The sequence below is a fragment of the Varroa jacobsoni genome, unplaced genomic scaffold (assembly GCF_002532875.2).
Source record: "Varroa jacobsoni isolate VJ856 unplaced genomic scaffold, vjacob_1.0 scaffold_674, whole genome shotgun sequence".
NCBI classification, from domain to species: Eukaryota; Metazoa; Arthropoda; class Arachnida; order Mesostigmata; family Varroidae; genus Varroa; species Varroa jacobsoni.
Window position 1 is genome coordinate 239,631 of NW_019213576.1, and position 19,637 is coordinate 259,267.

At 41.6% G+C, this 19,637-nt stretch overlaps 1 protein-coding gene across 1 annotated transcript; it reads right to left on the reverse strand.

Moving 5' to 3' along the window:
- Positions 1-1,264: 1,264 nt before the first annotated feature.
- Positions 1,265-12,056, reverse strand: LOC111262564 (semaphorin-1A). The gene is made up of 8 exons (XM_022836890.2): positions 11,985-12,056; positions 10,707-11,062; positions 10,414-10,434; positions 9,973-10,077; positions 8,656-9,765; positions 7,404-7,701; positions 6,637-6,892; positions 1,265-6,309 (listed from the first exon to the last, which is right to left on the reverse strand). The coding sequence occupies exons 2-8, from the start codon at positions 11,056-11,058 to the stop codon at positions 6,289-6,291; spliced, it is 2,163 nt and encodes a 720-aa protein (XP_022692625.1). The 5' UTR covers positions 11,059-11,062; positions 11,985-12,056; the 3' UTR covers positions 1,265-6,288.
- Positions 12,057-19,637: the final 7,581 nt, after the last annotated feature.

Consider the following 19,637-nt stretch of genomic DNA (forward strand, 5'->3'; position numbering starts at 1 on the left):
CCTACAGCAAAGCGAGACATCGGAACTAGCGGCGTCAATACAAGAATCATAGAAGGCCTCGTTGGCCTCATCGTAACAAGATAAAATGTTTATATCTTAATACCAGCATTTTTAGTCAGTATAGCTGAAGTAGGATAGATGTAATTAAGCCAATTGTCACTTGGAATCCTGGACTTAATAGCATGTTACTTAACAAGTAGGATCTTCTGGGGGGGATTGTTGACATCAATCAATGCAGACTATTTGAAAAAATGAGCTTGGCAGCAATCGCCTCCACATCTTCTTTATTTATTGAGGGTAACTGTTACAAAATAATCATTGTGCATAAATTATTGTTTCGTAACGTGCTATTACCATGAACCTATAAAGGAACCTTTGCTGTGTCAGTGGCGCAGCTATGTTACTGAAAAATTCGTGACTGATTCTACGTAACCCCGTTAGGATTTTCCCGAAGAAGTGTCGGCTATAACAATCGAAAATCGTATCGAGGAGGCACAAATGTTAGATGCAACCATCACTAGCTCACAGTGTATTGTAAATGGGCTACATAAATTTAAAATAAATAACAGCCCTAACCTTTTTATCAACCGATTGACACATAAAATAGTTTCCCATTTAAAAAATTAGGCTGATAGACCTAGGAACAGCGTAAGCGGTTAACATATTCATTGGTTTGACTAAAAACATTTTTCCCAACTTGCGACACTTCTCTTCATTTTTGTCAGCATTTTATTGGCGTTCGCTTTACGCTGTTATTGCTCATATCTTGACGTTGAACGCTCATTACTGCCGCTAGGCGTTAATTTGAGACACCTCCAAGGAGAATCTCCGCTTCCGTTTGTGGGTCGGGCGGAACTCACACGCAACAATGAAACATACTGTAGTAAGCGCATTACCGACTATGCTACCTGTAGACTGTGAATCACATAAAACAGATAGATTCGATAATAAAACTATATAATATAACGAAAAATATAACTATAAAACTATAAAAACTAACTATAAAAAAAAAATAGGCCGTTAGAAGAGCGAAGTTTTTCATGATTTTACCTACCGGCCCTCACTAATAGCAATAATAATAATAATAAACTAAGGAAGCTAAATTACAGGCAAAGAGCCGGACACGATTTCCAGTTTACATGGATTCAACTGTAATAGATGTTCTCTTGCAGGTAACCAAGTAGAGTTCGCGAACCACGTTCTATGGCAATTGTCCATTAGCCTTATATTTTATTTTGTTTTTGTAACGCAATAAAAAAGCGTGTTTTTCATTCGCAAGTGTATTCCTTTTTCCATCTGTCCTTTATTTAATTATTTACACTTGATTTTCGTCTTCGGCTTTATTACCATTTATTGTTTTATTGTCTTTGGGCTGGTTAACATCTATACTGATTACATCCGTTCTATACAAAAGTTGTCGTTATCATTATTTATATTATTATTGAGATCTACAAGAATCGTTTAGTTATCATTATGTTGTCTATTTTGTTTTCAAATATTTACAATTTGTCGCCCTGATCGACATGGTAATATCAAGGTTTCCTTGCCTGTTTCCATTACTTGCTTCATACGTTACTTTATTAATCGGTATTTCCATTATTTAATACATCATTTAGTATATACACATTCGCACACGTACGGCAATACGGTCTCACCCATGCCCGTTTCAATTACCACGTCTGTATACACTGCTTAATTCTCAGTCAATCTTCATTTTCTTCTGCAAATCATCATTCTTGTAGTGTCTTCGTTGCAAATGCAGAGTAGTGACTCGTTCTCTCTCAGTGTGGTAGAACGTCATCTAATGATTATATATATATAGGGTCATCCATTCCCAATATATCAACCCGATTCAGATGTTTAAACTATAACATGGTAAGGGGTACAGACAAACAAGTTGACAAGCATTGGAAAAAGACGACGCTTTACTGTCAATTTCAATTGAACGATTAAGATAATCGGCCTCTTTTAAGGAAACGGTTACTTGAAGGCCTGCGTCCGCGATGCTACTGAACGCTCTGCGGTAGACGTGCTGCATTCCCCGGTCGTTTTTGCGCGGTCCTGTACAAACGATTGGGTCTAAATGTGTTACTTCAGACGCTCACGCAGCTCTCGCACCGAACAGGTCGCCAATGCAGTAGCTGAGAACATATTAGGAGATGCGACCACCTTAGTAACTTGTCGATTGCGATAGTTGGTCCTGTCGTATGGATGTTACCTGCTATGTAGATCACGGAAATGTTTGGTCCTGTAAGTTTCAACTAACCAAGGAACTCAAACTTGCGGACCAGACTTGAGCATCATGTGTTTGCTACATGGACCGAAACTTGCAAAGCGAATATAATTTTGCATCAAAGGCTATCTCCTCAGTTGATCCGCAATTTCTACTTGGCTGGACTAGCCAACACATAAAAGTGCCGCAAATGCCTATATTAGAGCTCCTGCTACATTTATAAGCCATCACTATGTACAGCTAAAACGACCGTATCGTTCGAATTCTGAACAAGAGACGGCGTTTTTGTTCTTAACTGTTAATGATTTTCGTTTCTAAGCACTGTCTAAGGCTGATATTCGATAAGTTTAACTTCGACAAGACGCGGCTTGTGAGACTCAACGCCCCTCGACTTCCTTTTCTGTAGGTTTTTTTTTTCTAGAAAACAAACTCTAGAGAATTAGGGATTTTACCACTGAAGATTTCAACAAATCTACCCAACATTTTACGGCAACGGTTTATGCCGAACACGAATCAAGTGGAGTGTTCTATTTCTATTTGGCAAAGAAATCTCGAGGCAGTCGTCTAGGTGATACACCGCCCAAAAAAATACAAATATTCATAGTTTGGCATATGCTTCTGCTATTGCATACAAACGCTGCTGTTTATCACAGTTCAAAATTAATACATCGCAAATGGGTCACCCTATATATATTCATATTATATATGTATTTTGTCTAATACGCGTGATCTATGTGCCACATGGCTGGACCACACTAGCCATCGCTATCCGAGATTCAAAGCCGTCCTTCGAAACAGCGATTACTATTGCTATGGAAGAGGCATATTTGTCCTTAACTAATCAACTTCTACATCGTCTATAGGTGTATCAACTAACCGGCTCATGCACGATCAGAGTGCAGACAAACAGATTGTTCAACCAGCGGCCTTCTCTCACCTTATGCCGAGGTGCTGCATATACGATATATTGCAAGATTGCTTGTCTCTTCCTAGCTTTCACTTAGGCACAATGTTCGCGTTCCACTGATATACTACATACGCTTGTCGATTCATCTTTTGTGATACGTTCCGGTTTAGCTGAAATCCTAATAAGTGTATTCTGTATTTTCATTCCTGATACTTGGATCGGTGCGTATTGCGTCCAGTCGGTTTTACGGATATTCGCTCGAAAGTTACGGTCGTATTCGTATTGTTGAAGTTAGCTAAATATTATACTCACATCGCGTTGAAGGTTGTGTTTCCTCTGTTCGAACCTATCACCTATCAGTTAAGAGCTCTGTCGAAAGTACCCCGACGGAGCCTCGGTTTCAAGATAACTCAGTCCATGGTGCGGTTTGTTCATTAACTAGATTTTTACCGATTCGCTTTAGAAACCACGTGGTAAAGAGAAACGTTCGAATTTCGTAGGTCTTGTTGATGAGGCCAACGGGTGTCAGTTAAACTGATAGTGCTCCTATCGACAATTTTTTGCAAACTTTTCTTCGAGTGGCTGCCATTACGAGACATTATGCTTCCGTATGGCTTAACGATTTAAAGAAGTGAAAGTCCGACAGTTAGAACGCATTTAGCCTGAAGCATCTTCACTGATAGTTAATAGTTCTAAAAGTCCTTAAATTTTAATTTACACTCGACGTTGACATCTGCTATGAGCAAACCTAAGGTCGATTTTGAAGTCTGTCCATCCTGCCAGTTCTAAGACCAGCCACAATTTAGCATTTGCATTCCCACCGTATATATATATAGACATACATATATCTAGTATAGATACAAAGTGGCCTAGAAAAGTGGCACGCTGTAGTCATCTTAGCCGTTTATAAAAAGAAAGAACATTTTTGATATTTTAGCTCTACGAGATAGAACAAACGTTAACACACAGTAGAATACCCATAAAGTTTTTCCAAGCGCTTAATAACGAAAATAAGCGGAAATAAACAAGCAAAAGCACATAGTCTTTCGTGTCTGCCCAATAATTTTGCAAACAATGAGTGATCAGGTCTGCAAGGAGTCAATCGCTAGCATAACAATTCATTACAACTTATATGTCCTGCCTAAACAGCATTGATAACAACGTCCACATAGCATGCAATTTGTAGGAATATATTATAAATGTCCTGACTGCTATTATCTCACACTGCATTCTATGTTTGTTTTGCATAGACGATATTTACATTCTATACTCAAGTGTTTGTCATACATATAGGTGATTATCGTGTAGCGACACCACTTACTCATAAATTTATTCTAACATTACCTTGTATTGCTCCAGACAGAACGAAGTAGTAGCAGCAGATCATCAACTTCCACGGGTCGGCGCTTTGTCTTGCGCGTTTACAAGATCATTTCCATTTACTTCTTATATATATATATATATATATATATATATATATATATATAGATTCTGAACCAATATTACATACAACTATTAATCTTTCACTCTGTTTCAGTGAATTCGTTGTAGAATAGCTCCTGAAAGGCAGCTTACGTGCCACCAACGTGGCCGCCGTTACACGCTATTGGCTGGATGAGAACAACACCCGTTTTGCAAAACAGAAGACAAAATTCTTACTGCCAGCTTCGTGATTTCATTAACCATTCGAATGCACGCACGCACGCACGCTCGCTCGCATTCACTCACAGACGTATCACGTAATTATCGTACTTAACTCATAGGCGTAATCGTTTGGGTCGGTTTATAAAAGAACAAAACGGCACGTAGATCGGATAGAAATTCGCAAATATCGACAGGTTTCTTTTCGAGGAGAAAAAGTCGATAAATCCAGCTAATTTCTAGCTGTTTAGTTTGCACCTGAGGAAGAAGATGCAGGAAGCATTATCGGCTGCACACTTTTGCTCAATATGTGACTCTAACACCTCCTGCTCGTGCTGTTTCCACTTGTTACGTATTTTCACGGAAATGCAGCAATACATTAGGTGAATTTATATAGGTTTATATAGAATTTATATAGGTGGGAGGCGTTAAGGAGGATTATGATTTCAGACCTGTACCATTATCCTCGAGGAAAGAAATATAGCTTGAGAGACCGAAATAAATTATGTTATGTATATATTTCTTTGGTAGCCATCTAGCATCACATTAAGATCGGACTTGTTCTCTCCCTATGTCTTCGCTGTCACTGACACTGCGGTGCCAGTCCTTAGTGCGAGGAGAGACCTTCGGAAGGCTTTGGACTTTTGCGTCATTTTAACTTTTGTCAAGATTGCAGCTCGCTAAGTTAGCGGGGGAATGATGTCCCACAAGAGGCGCACAGTGACTGCTGCGGTGCCAGCGACTGCTTTAAATATTTGTTAGCTAATAAGTTGATGTATTACCGAATGTAGTTTCCAGAGCGGCGATGAATCCCGCTTGTAGAAAGAAAGAGATAGTGATATAAAGGGCTGGCAAGTTGTGCACAATAGAGCTTTACAGTGATGCACCGGGGCAGAATACAGTTTTGATAAACATGAATGGTATTCCGCAACATACGTAGAACAGCATTGTAGCATATTCTCGCTACTGTTGTTATTGCTTTTAGTTAACTACCTCGAGAACTCTGCGGGTATTCCCCTACAGAGGGTAAAGAAGGAAGTGTCCCAGCGGCCCAGTATTTCGAAAAAAATTTCGTCGAGAAGACATTGCGAAGAAGAGGCATCTGTAAAAGGTACTGTTGGAAACAATTCGATGACCACATTTCCCAGAGACACACAGACACCCACCCGTAGACGCCTGGATATACACATAGTAATAATAAAAATCTTTTATCCTTATCGAGGTTGTACTATCTTCCAGAACAGACGCTGTCGAGATGTCTCTGAAGATCGCATTGTGCTGTGTCGCCATATTTCGACGACTGCAAGCGTTACTTGCGACCACATTGTCAAGAAGTTCCATCGTCATCTTTGCTGAAATGCGGTCGCGCACTTAAGCTCCAAACGTTTGATTTTCTCAGATGCCCGCTTCTTGTTTTGGTTATGGTGGTAGTTTATGCAAATCTCTCGACGTTCTCCGGATCGGCATAGATCGGAGACATGGCGGGCTGCGGGGGCGGTGGGGCGGGCTATAGATAAATCTTCTTTACCTGCGATTTAATGAGAAATGTATTTAGAGTGTCATGACTATGAAATGTATACGTGATTAAAATCAATTAACAACAACTGAGAAAATGATGCTCTCCTACTTCTTATATCAGCGAACTCAGTCATCTTGCACCCTTATAAGTTGAAGTTCGAAAATCAGAAACGGCTGAAAGATTGGATGTACAAGCTCAAACGACTGACTACTACCTGAACTAGAATAACTATTCCCGTTCAATTACGTTCATATATTTAGGTAGATAATCAAAGCGATATGATTCGGTATACCAACATACGCCTATGTCAATAATGACGTTTTTTCAAACTTGTACCTTCTGCAGAGTAGTCTTATTCTCGAGCGTGGCCTGCTGATGTATAGCAAGATTATTCATTTGAAGCTGCATTTGCTGCATCGTATTGTTAGCATTTGGCAATGGATTTGACAAATGGTTTGTTGGCTTGCCATTCTTATTGAGTACGAGGTTGATCGGCCGTGGCCCACCAACGGCATAGCTTAATTCGTGCCCATACGCTCCCATGCCAAGATCGGGCGTCATTAATCCGTTCATCCGTTGTATGTCGACATATCTAGATAGAGTCAAAGTAAATATCAAAGATAATAGTAAATTAAAGGCAATATAATGAGGTCACGTAGCTTTAGTATACCACCCAAGGGTAATTATAATTGTTCGCTCTAAATGCGGCCAGAAATTTAAAGTGACGTTGACTGATTAGCGATAACGCCGGTAACAAATTCATTGTGCTGCCGTCACGCAGGTCGAAATTATTTTCAAGGCTACTATATAACAATAAATTCATTTGATGGTTGGCATGTCTTCGACAAATTGTGTTTCAACATTGCAGAACCCTTAGGAGGTCGTATAGCTCGTTTTCTCCAGTTGATATTTAGAACATAATCTTGTTCTGTTGCTTCTGTGGAAACCTGATTATATGGACTAAGATTCAGTTGGTGGCACTAGTTAGTACATATGGACTGTTAACACGCTTGAAGTAAAAAAAGAGGTCGCACATAGGCCGAGTAGGCTAGAATAGATCAAATAACTATGTCTGTAAAATGTTCTCACTAGGCAAGCCGTACCTGGTGTAATCTTCTGGGCCGGTGTCCATTTCGATATCATTTTTGCAGCGTCTAGCAAAGATATACCCAGCGATGAAGCCGATTACAAGAGACGTAACGACAGAGGTCGTAACTGAGATCGCAAGGGTTTCGGCGGGATACATCCGTGATGACGAGAGAAATGGCCCTGTCGCTTCAATCACCGTATTTGATCCTGATCCATCAAGTTCGTTATGATTCCGTTCGAGACCTAGGTCATCTGCGGCTGCATCCCCTCGGGAATCGTCCACAATTGCGCCAGAGTTCGGATGTGGCCGAGCTTTAAAGTAATAGGTTGATCAGAAGAAGATAACGTTCAATTAATACACTTGCGTGGATGCGTTAGAGCATGCGCCATGCGCCCTCATACGGATTAAAGTAGCATTTTTTAATCCTACGGGCCACGAGCTTTGCCTATGAGAACGTTATTTTCTCTAGGCAGACATTGTAAGTTCAACAAATAATTTTGCTAGCAGAACGAACTGGAATCGAAGCTGGTAGGCAAGAGTAGGGAACTTAATAATTCGTGCAACTGCTAGATTAGCATTTGACAGTATTGTTTTCACTTCGAGTTTCGAAGAACATAGATCCATATCAAGTATGTGTTACCAAAGTAAAGAGCAGCGGTGTCAAGGGCAGGCGTTGAAGGACAGGGGAGGCAGGCCGTGAGAGAAATGTTGGACCCTCGAGGAGCAGTTCCTGAGGTGTCGGACTCGTCCAATGGCCCGTACGGGGTTGTTGGACTATATGTGCCGCTGGACGTTTGATCCCGGTCTACGGCGTTGTGACTTAACTCTTCAAGCACTTCGCTAGTTGCGCCAACTAAACAAATACAGCGGATTTCGTGGTGTAACAGCGGTTGGTGAGCATGCAGAGAGAATATTGGGAGCGACAAAATAAGGCGAGCCAATATCAAAGTTTCGACCAAGTTTTTATCATGCTATCTTCCCAAACAGGTATGCGTACAACTAGGACTAGCAGGCCGTCGTTTGTTTTCTAATCGCGTCAGTCTCTGGTGAACTAGCATTTGGTAGTTAATCAATCAAGTTGAACCAGTCGTATTGTTTAGGCCAAGATAAGACTAAAAATCATAGTACACATATTTACACTATACAACCACACAGGCAAAGCCCTTCTGGAAATTTAACTACACTACCAAGACGTCTACATAGTTAAGTGTGATGTTAGCAAGATGAAAGTAAAATAGCGAATTAGTACTATTCTGTATACTCACAGTTAACTCCACATCGCTCATCCCAACCATGCTCAATGCTCTGAACGCTGGAGTGACGATCCCTTCGCCAGTTGTGAGTGCACTTGCGCTCGTCGAGGCTCCACGCGCAGTACGGATCCTGCAAGCGGACGCAGTCTACGCAGCTTTGTGCGCGTTGACAGTGAAAGAGTGGAACTCCTTGGATTTCATTATTGCTCACGACAATCAACTTTTGCTCGTATGGCGATCGCTGTACGACCAGATTCGTAATGGCGATCGGAGCTCCGGCGGAGTTCGTTGACCCGGTAGAACCGCTGGACTTTTCGCCTGCACGGCTACCGCTGCTACTGATTCGTGTTGGCGCGAAAACAAGTACGTCTTCAACCACGACAGGTTCAGCAATTTGTCCACTGTCACTAGTTTGAGTCAATGAGGCGACATTGACGACTTTCAGAACGTGACCATGATCGGTGCCGATAAATAGCACGTCGTACGCCTTCCCGCTGACGGCCTCCACTTGTGGGTCGACCGCAATGTAAGTGTACCGATAACTGAAACCGGTGTGCACAACGACAGGCCGGCCGAGGTAGGCTGGTACGGCCTGGTCCATCAGTGGGTGATTGGTGATGAAATTCAGCGTAACATCAGGCAATGATTTGCTGTTATTGACACATTGACCTGGCCGCGGTTCGGGCACTTTCGAATTGATCACTGGCAACCAGTTTGAGTTCTTATCTTCTTGACCTTTAAAGGCGCCGTGAAATGCGGCGTTAATATCGTCCAAGCGGAACGCGCAAACGGCCGATCCTGAGATCGAATTTGAACCTGTCGTCATCACGGAATAGATCAATCGAGCTCTTTCGCCACGATACGACCCCTCGACTATGGGACCAGTTGACTGTAACTCGTTGAAATAGAACGGCATATCGCCTGGAATGGAGCAATTGAGACGGGCTTTCAGGAACGACGTGAAGCGTTCCTTAAATTTATGTGGTCCACCCTGATCATTCGTACACACACGCGCTACCCTCGAATAGACGGCTTTACCGCAATTAATATACTCGACAGCGCTCTCGCGAAAGAAAAAATAGACGAAACCGGCCAGGTGCATCGATGACACGAATTGAGGGGCTGTGGTAAAAAAAAAAGTAAGTAAAGGCAGGGTTAACGTCACGTTGCGAAACACACGTACTGCGAGCTATAAATGATGTTAGCTAAAATCACTGCCTGCTAATGCAGTACGGTAGTAGTGAGAACATTTTTACGAAACATCTACATGTCTACGAAACTGCTCATTATATCTGCTTGTCGTTGTGTAACTGTATGAAGAATACTTACCATTAAGGTGCTTTAGGTCGAACTGCTCTGTACGTAGTGGTTTTCTGTAGATTAAGGGATCAGCACCGGAAAATTGGCCAACTGTGCCAACATAGAGATCGCCATCTGAAATGTCCAAGGTTAATGATAGGACATCTATATATAGAACCTTCATCTTCCGTCTACTAGCAGTGTCTGCATTCAAATCTTGAAGGGCAAAATGTAGTTGACAGGCCGGACAAACAGGCATTATTATTTAGAATGGTGCTTTTGATGATGTTGTGGTATTTATTGGTGTAACAATATTCCACATTGGTCTTGATGATCCTTGATGTGTTTTTCAAGAGCCACTCAAAAGACAGACACAGGCGACAAATTGTTTATGCCAGTGAACCTGTTCATTCATTCATTCATTCAGAGAATTTATGTAAATTAAAAATTATGCCAACCGTATTTCTTTACCTGTGCGATATCCTAAGGGCGCTGCAATCCGTGCGGCAATAAAAACGAGCCATAAATATAGTTATCATAAGTTAGCAAAGATAAATTCTAAGAATATTGCAACATGACATGCACCATATGATTAATGAGTATCTTCCATGTAACTCGTTGCATAAAATAGGAACCAAGTTTTTAACACGAAACAGCCAAGTTTCAGATGGAACGTAGAGTTCTACAGCAAGGGGGTACTAAATAGGTATATCAATCTCTTGAATAATTGAAGTACCGCACACGCCACAAAACGAATGATTTACCAGCAAATGTAAACGTAGAGTTGTGGTTGGGGTCATATGGGCATAGTCCCTCTCCAGGTTTCTCCTCGGTTAGGCTGAATTCGCCGTTAGACGCCCCGCGCTGAGTGTGACTGTTGTGACCGGACGATTTTCCAGTTGGAAGTAGGGCGTAGTCACGACACTTGGGTTTATAAGCGTTTGTGCCGCAGACCAGCACACGGTCGTGAGCTTTTTTGGCAATGACCCGGATATAGTTATGACAAGCCTCCTCACTCTTTCCTTTAAGTCGGCACATTTTCACATCCGATTCCGAAGGACGCCACTCAAGTCGCCGTCGAACTGATAACGTTGCCGCTGAGACATTATACACCATATTCCTTTATTTGATTAAAATAAGAAAAAATGGTCACAGAGATGAGCAAAAGGTTTTAAGTAAGCCTCAAATTATGATCTAGTCAAGTAATTATATTCAGTTGAAATGAAGAGATACCAACGGACCAGCTAGTGATAAAGTGTATGTATTAAGTTCGATTTATTACCCCGGTATCGAATTAAAGATTTCCCTAAAGTGACCTAGTTTTGTTCTTCGCTGGTCTGTAGATGTGGTTTGTGTATTCCAGAGGCGGAAGAGTGCCGATGTCGGAGCGGAAAGAGCCATCTTTAACCGAGTAAATGGTACATGTACTGCTACAACTACCAGTGATTTGGCCAAGACGATGTTTAGTCAACAATTATAGAATGGACTATATTATATCAATACTGTTCAACTTACGTACCTTATGATGAAGTTCTTTAGAAAACTACCTATATAATTTAATAGAAAGGTGGTAGCCTTAGACATCATCTGATGTAACTTACTTACCTTAACTATGCAAAAACAGATTTACAAAATAAGCACTACAGGACAGTTCCTATTGAGCTTTACATGAGTTTTGAGTTCTGAATGTTTATAGATATTATAAGTGGATTCATCAAATTTCAAGTGAGCAAGCAACCTTGTAATAATGGAAGTCCCTGGAAATAGACCGCAAATCAAAGGGAAACTGTAAACGGCGTTCTCAGGATAGGCGGAGAATTCCCTGGACGTAACAGCGAGATGTATATATAACAGGCTTTAATCAATCGCGCGACTTTAACCCAGCAATATGTTTAATCGAATAGGAACCGCACACCATGAAGGGCATATCCATAGGCAAAACGAAGCCACCGTATTTAATTGTACATAAAAATATGAATAAAATCACTATAACGATTAGCAGTAAATGCAAGCTCTGTTGGTCCCGAATCGGATATACTTACTTGGCTCCTATCAGCAGAAAGTCGCCGTCGTGATCTAACAGACGGAAGTGGTCATGTTCTTGTTCGCTGCGAAAACGTACCACACGATCGGCGGCTGCAGGAATAAATATACAGAGTAAATACGGGGAACGTTACATTGTTGTCAGCTTTGATTATAGTAATTTTTCATAAAATTTAACTTTTTTCCGCTTACATTAACCAATGCGATATTAAGCCGTTCGACGTAGATATTGATCAGGTGTTATTTTCCAGCCATTATGTAATTAAACAAATAACAGAAAATAGTTGTTACAGAAACATCATATATCTTTGTATTGGCTGCGCCAACTTGCACGAGCCAGAATATAAAAACTAGAAATAAACACTCCCGAAAAGATATAAATCACTAATCTATATTATCGCATAGCAGACCATACGAAAATATGACACACAGTGATAGCAACAGATACATCGAGCGCCTATAATACTGATGTAGATGATGACTAAATGAACGGTGGTCATACTGTAATGCGCCAGTAAAGGGCTGTTCCCTTAAACCGAGTTTCATTACGAGCATTGCTCATATGGTTTACCGTTCTTGAAGTTTTTGGCCTTTTTCTGTTTGTTCCCGATGAAACCGATCGATCGAGTTCTCCCACAGCCGGGCGACAAAGCTATCATCAAAGATATCAGCGTTGACGCGTAACGATACAAGGACAATGTAAAGTGACATCGGTGCCATCATCGTCGTAATACCTAAGTTATACTTCGGCTTGGTGGAATGCAATTCAGAAAGCTTGCCCTTCATGAGACATCTGCTAAACTGTCTATAGACGAAAGAATATAGTTCTACAAACGTCTCGAACATGTGCGCATATTGTGCCAATATATGCATAGATACACGCCAATAGATGCAGTACTTGCGACAGTATATATTCCTGTCTTCCGTCCCTTCTGGCGTGATGTGAGAGCGGTCGACCGTGTAGAAGACACGTGTCGGACTATGGCATGCGACATGTGCCTTAGCTAACTTATTGTTACTTTAATACCATCTTCGTGATCCTACATGTGCACATAGATAGGAGCATGTGGAATTAGCTTCGTTGGTAGTTGCCCGCGCATGTTAGGCTGGATCAATGTACCTCATTTTAGTGATAACAAAAAAGAGCATTCGAATGCTATAGCCGTGCGCTTGACCTCAGAAGTGATGAAGCTTATATAGCAGATATTTCTTCATAATATAAAGCGAAATAACGTGGGAAAATATGCGGCAAGATGGTAGTTTGTATTGATGATAATAAGCTGAAATCTGTTGATGCCACCTTTTTAGCCGATTGACAACTAGAATGAAATGATTAGGGTGAGAAACTGCGCCCACGAGATGATTCCTCAAGAAACCAATCGGGCTATGAGAGTTCCGACATATGCATCATGGCGTAATAAATCCGGCGTTTCTACCACCTATTTCATAATACAAATGTGTTTTGCTTGTTCTAATAGTTGGAAACTCTCTTAGCGCCAATACCCTACAAAAAAACTAATTTAAATTACAATCAGTGAGACCCAGCCAAAAAACAACTCCGCAATCTCATGGGGCTGTGGTACAAATTTCGAATCGTTATATAATATTGCAATATAATAAAACCCAGTTGGCCGACGGCGTATGATGCATTGGGCTCATTGGTTTGGGCAGAAACCACGTAAACAGAGTCAAGCAGGTAACCACCATTCGACCCGATGATATAGTTTCTCGCAAGTCCCATGAGCACGAAAAGCTACTCGCTGCTTGTCTGCCTATAACTCCTTTTCGGTTCAGACAAAGCACTAGATATAGACAATCAATATACAAATAAATGCAACATGTGTGGATAGGTGCTACGACACGATGTTTCTGAACTGAACACCCTTAGGTCGAGATTTTGAACCCTAGTCAATATATCTTTTCTGTGGTATTCCAGGAGAGCAGAGCTAGCTAATGTCTCGTCTATCCTATCTGAGTTAGTTCAGGTTAACAGTACGATATAAGCTGACTGATTAAGTAAGTTTAGCGTGGACTTATCCCTAGTGTTTTCATTCAACTCCCGCATTCATATACTATATACAGTAGGGCAATAGCGAAAGAAAAACTAAGACGAATAAAAGCTTGGGGGTGTTTTATTTTTTTTTATTGACGCTTAAAGACGATGCCATATTGCACGGGGTAGGGGTTCTGTAGGGGCATCTTTTCATCCCAATCAGTTGCAAGGCACTTGACCTGCTCGAAATGCAGACAGAAATTACTTGAAAAACATGAGATTTTTGCTACTCAGTCCAATCATGTTTGTATGATCGTTTGCCAGACGAGCCATTTCTATCTTAGAATGCTCACAACAACGCAGTATCGACCTAGACTGGATTCACCAAGGGCAAAACTATCGACAAAGGCTACACTTTCGTGCGGTAACCTTTTCCATATGGCACTTGCGGTACCTGACAAGCGTTTCTCGTATGCAAATCTTATTCTAATTGACGCTAACGCCGAATCAGTTTTAGCACAAAAAAACAACGTTCGAAGGAAGTAAGTTAATGTTAAATGCGACGAAAACAATATAGCAGAAGCCCGTCATTTTAAGCATGCAGAACTAGAGCTATACTGATATTGGATTTTAGAGTTTTGCCTTCATTCTATCCTTCGTATGATCTGTACGAAGAAAACATCTGCTGACCGTTGAAAGCCATCGAAACTTTGTTGAGCTTTGTATCCTGAACAAAATCTCTAAGCACTTCAGTGGACGTTAATTTTAACAGCGACATCTACATCCGGCAATATCTACTAGAAGGATAGTCGTGGAGTACCATAACAATATTGGGCACAGAGTCGGCCGCACGATATTTTCCTCGCAAAGAATCTATGTTACATCGGTCGCACTTGTGGTAGCTGGGGGTGCTGTGGTTATCGCTAAATATTATTCAGTTCAACTGAATTAAACTGAAAAATTTTCCCTTCGTCCCTGCCTACCTCCACATTACAAGCATCCATCAGATGAATACTATTTACATAGTGATGGTAGGATACAACTACTTCTAGACCACCCTGCCCCTTAGAATCTTCCTTCTCACCACTATTTGTCATCCTCTTCTTTTGGTTTTTGCAAAACTATAAATTCGCATGTGCGTGCCATCGTGAATGAAGGAGCGTCAGCGTTAAGTGAGCCCATGTGCTTGCCCTATCCAAGCCGCCAAAAGTAGGTTGGATTCGTCGTTCGCAAGCCTGTGCCGCCTGCAGCCAAAACCCGCCCTCGATCGTTCAGCATCACTGTCTGTCCTAGAAGGTGCCGAAGTTCCTGAAAGTATTCGTCCTAGATTGATCTCACAGTTCCGCTCAACTGAAATCGTTAGCCTACCAAACCCCAGCTCCGTATAAGAGGATCATTAACGTTGTTGATGGTAAGCTGCGGTCTCGGCTATTTACCTACAAAGAAATGTATCTATGCACTCAACGAAGAGACCAAACGTTTCGTCCTTGCTCGAATTTTACACAATCGTACATTATGAACCAGAACAAGATTCGATGACTGGCAAATCATAATTGTGTTTCTACCTAGAACGCATTTTCAATATTGCTTCTTGGGGAAACTGCTAAATGGCGATGAATAGGGATGACTCATGAAACGTTAAATCGTTAACGTCACCCTAAAAACTACGGCACAATCGTGCACACGCAAAACAAGTAGATCACACTATTTTCACTACGCTATACAATCAGTACCGCCTCAAAATGCAACTCCACCACCTTCAATAGACAACAGTGACTTTCACGTTCTCCCTCTAACATGTGGTTTTCCTCCCTCTTTTTTACGTTTATTCGTCCCGTTGTCGCCCATTTCATGCAAAGTTACTCATTTAATTTTACCTATACTCTACGATTTTGTTTTCAATTCAGCTGTCAGAGTTATTATTGCGATACCGGTAGTTGTATTCATGTTGAATTGATAGTACCAAATTAAAATCCTTCCGTCTAAATCCGGCCGACACTTTCCACAGTAACTGTTAGCGTTAACGCGAGCTACTCCCGATCTCGTTTGGCTAGCGTGTCATTGGCCTGTCGTTGATGCCAGGCATTTAGTGCACATTCAGTCGACTTGTCCTGTCTCGGCCACTTCAACCGATCCCGTTCCGTTTACTTATTCTTCTGGTTCACCTCAATCGTCAATGATGGCTCATCGGCCAAAGGCCGACCAAGGCGTCGATGGCGCTCGAACCGCCTTCCGCTGCTATCACTTCTTAGTGCCCGAGCTATACGAAAAAGAGACGCGCGATTATAGATGGACCAGTGAGCTAATCAACCAGCTGGGCAGTAACAAGCGAGACGCTGTCGGTTAGCTCGGTCGCGAGATAATTACCCGAGTAAGTTGGCTAACCGGCCTTGTTCAACTTATTTACGTATCAGACAAACAGATAACGAGTAACAGCGAGAAACGGATGACCCAGGCTGACAATTGTAAGAACCATTGATTTTGTCTCATTAACAGAAGAGGATGCCAAACCCAAATTGCCGGATAGCCATTATATTGTGTACGTTTTATTAGCAATGTAACAGATAGGAGATAGAGATCACTTCTGGAAAGGCTGCGTCTCCCAGATAGCGGTGAATCGCTTTACAGACGGGTCTAATCAAATATTACAATCGGTTACTATACCATAGAATTTTTTTTTTACCGATATTCTACGTAATATTAGTGAGGTGGAGATAAAGGATATAATTCACTATTATCGACTCGCTGATCGAGTGGCCGCCGTAACCTGTCGCAGACATGCGCATCCCTTCTACTTGACTTAGTTAAAGTACAGCTTATTCTACGGCGGCCAGCGGTTGCGACAGCGACTTCCGATATTTTCAACCTTTCAACGATATACCTATCTGTATACACAATGTAAGATCGATTGTATTTAGAATTTCTGCACAACCTCGAAAAAGTTGGCCAAGTAATATTGGGATAGTTCCTCTTCTGTGAAAGAAGACAGACACAGAAGTTGGTGAGGTCAGAGTATCGAAAGTTCATGTTGATCAGACATAAGGTAAAATAACTTTCGTTGAATAAGCGTCACTGATCCCTTTATCAGTGAAGGCAAAGATTCGTTAAGAAACATATCTACTTCTGTATAATAAAATCCATTCACCAGCGCGCGAATAATAAATACTATACTGACTGAGTGGTAACAATAGACGTTGACCGATATGCATGAAGTTTCAATCTATTCTTACGGCCTGTATGTAGATAAGACCGCGTATATTACAGACATATAGTTTTTATTGTGTGGAAACGTCAATTTTCCAGCCACGTATGTCGCTACTGCTGGTGTCCTGATTTTTATTAACATCAAAAAAAAAATTGTTTACTATTATCTGTACTGTCTGTGTGATCGGCGTAAAATTTAGATAACGTTACGTCATGGCCCATAAGGAGAAATTTAAATTGCTTCTATTGCTGGCATTGGTCAGTGACGATAGTTATAATAGGGCTGCTGTCAATAATGAATCGAACTGAAGGGTGGCACCGAAGGCTATGAATTAGCTGATTGAAGCTGTGGATTATATTATAAATAGTAACTTCTGCAGAAGTACAAGTTCAGAGCGAACTCAATTTGGCGGACTAGCAAAATAATCTGAATTACAGCAGGTGGTGGATCCCGTAAGAGTGCAACGCGTCTGCGCGATCACGAAATTTGAGCTACGATGAAATTGTACCTGACCTTAATTTAACATGTCAGAGGTATCTTTGCGTTCATCGGCCTGCCCCTCTATAATCGTCTGATAGCAGCACGCATAACGACTCGGGTCTTTCATCTGTATAAGGTACGCTTCATCACTCACCATGTCGACACGTTTGGGTTTCTGCCGGGAGCTAGCCGAACTAGGTTCTATGGAACACTACGTTTCGATTGATGCATGTTATGTATGAGTTTGTTATGAAACCGTTCGAAGCTTAGCAGAGCGAGTCCAGTCGAAGCGACCGGAATATGGCGCCTGGAAAGAAGACCCAGCGAGCAGCAGCTGCGACTGGCTTAAAAGATCGCGTTAGAAGTAGCACGCCCTGAGGGCCGACGGAAGCCGTCGCAAATGATGCCTTTATCAGAGTTGTCGAGGACCAGTATTTAGGGACAGGAAACGCCAAGCCAGTGAAGAGAAAGGAAGGAGTTGACGAGTTACAGCAGCAGCAGCAGCAGCAATGTTGACAGCCTCCGTTGTATTAATAGCAATAGATATAAACTGGAGCACTAGCTATCGTTGGCAGAATATCCCTTCTTGCCTATCGGGTGAAATATACGATAACCCAAAAGTAGCAAAATGAATCGAGAATAAATTGGCCAGCCATTAATGTGAAGTTCGATGCTTATCTAAAAATCTTACCTAGACACATCTGAAACAACTAGACGACGAGTGAGGTGATTTTTCATGATATTCATCCTCTCTTATGATAGATATATCGTCGGGATGACTGAATCCACTTAGAGACAAAAGCATTAAGGACAGATCGGTGTAAGGAACGTACGTGCATCTTAATGGTGATACGCGTGCTAGCTGACGGGTGGACTGCTGTAAATGATCGCCTCTTGTCAGAAACGGTCGAAGTCGAAACGGCTATTCAGCATGTACACATAGACAAATATTCTGCCTACTCATATGGATAAACATGTATAACAAAACAGAGATGCCAATCCAAACATAGCGTAGAATACAGTATTCATAATCGATAGAACGACTTCCCTTAGCGAATATATTGGATCTGTATTTCTGGGCAATGGGGAGCGACAGTTACTCTTCTACTACCAGAAGAGTGGTCGAGTTGAGCTGACGAACGAACTCAAATCAATACAAAACGAAAGTTTGCATTACACAGAATTAGCTTCCCACTCGCTACCTTCTAGCCCACCCCTAAGGTTAATTTTATGTCGTTGAGTTTTCACTCAATTTTACTTTCGCTAGAAATTAGCTATAAGCCTACAGAGGCCTAATTGTGTCCATCTGATTTCGTCCTACCATCTGAATCAAAAGTCCCTGTGCACAAGCGAAAAGTCTGCAAGTACAAGCAAAGGTAACACGGCACTTATTAGACTCGTTTCTCTCTTCATCGGCCACTTGACCGACATAACGAGGCGACACAACGTATGGCAAAACGGCACCGTTTATCTTGGGTCTGCCCTATCCTTTGAACGCGACTACTTTTTTTTTTTATGCTACATACGCTCTGTGTTCGATGCAAAGTGCATCTTCCCTTCGCGGCAAATGCATTCATATATCTGAATAATCGAAATCGTTGTTGTGACTGCTCGAGGGGGGGACCTCGATGACCCAGGTGACAACGATTGCTGGGCCGGCAATACGTCAGCGTATTTATGATGTATTCCATATAATTTTCGCGTCACTTACCGGCTATACACGTTGGCTAAGCAGAGCCTCTACATCTAAGAAAAACCAGCGCCAATGATCGTACTAGAAGAACAAATGTACACTGAAACGCAACGAGATTGGAAGACAATGCTATTGGGTATTAACACCTTTTTTGTGGTAGCAGTCTAATTAAATGGACTAGGTAAACTAAGGAACATACTGGACGGTATGGTGGCCAGGAACGGCGCGCCAAAAATTCTTTGGAACGCTTTTTATAGTGCGACTTGTCCAAAAATTTCTCT

Excerpts from the sequence above, each read along its gene's own strand:
- LOC111262564 (XM_022836890.2), bottom strand. The coding sequence starts at position 11,058 with ATGGTGTATAATGTCTCAGCGGCAACGTTATCAGTTCGACGGCGACTT. Across the intron at positions 10,435-10,706 it reads CTCTACGTTTACATTTGCTG|CGCCCTTAGGATATCGCACA; the intron begins GTAAATCATTCG and ends CACGGATTGCAG. Across the intron at positions 10,078-10,413 it reads GCCCTTAGGATATCGCACAG|ATGGCGATCTCTATGTTGGC; the intron begins GTAAAGAAATAC and ends TGGACATTTCAG.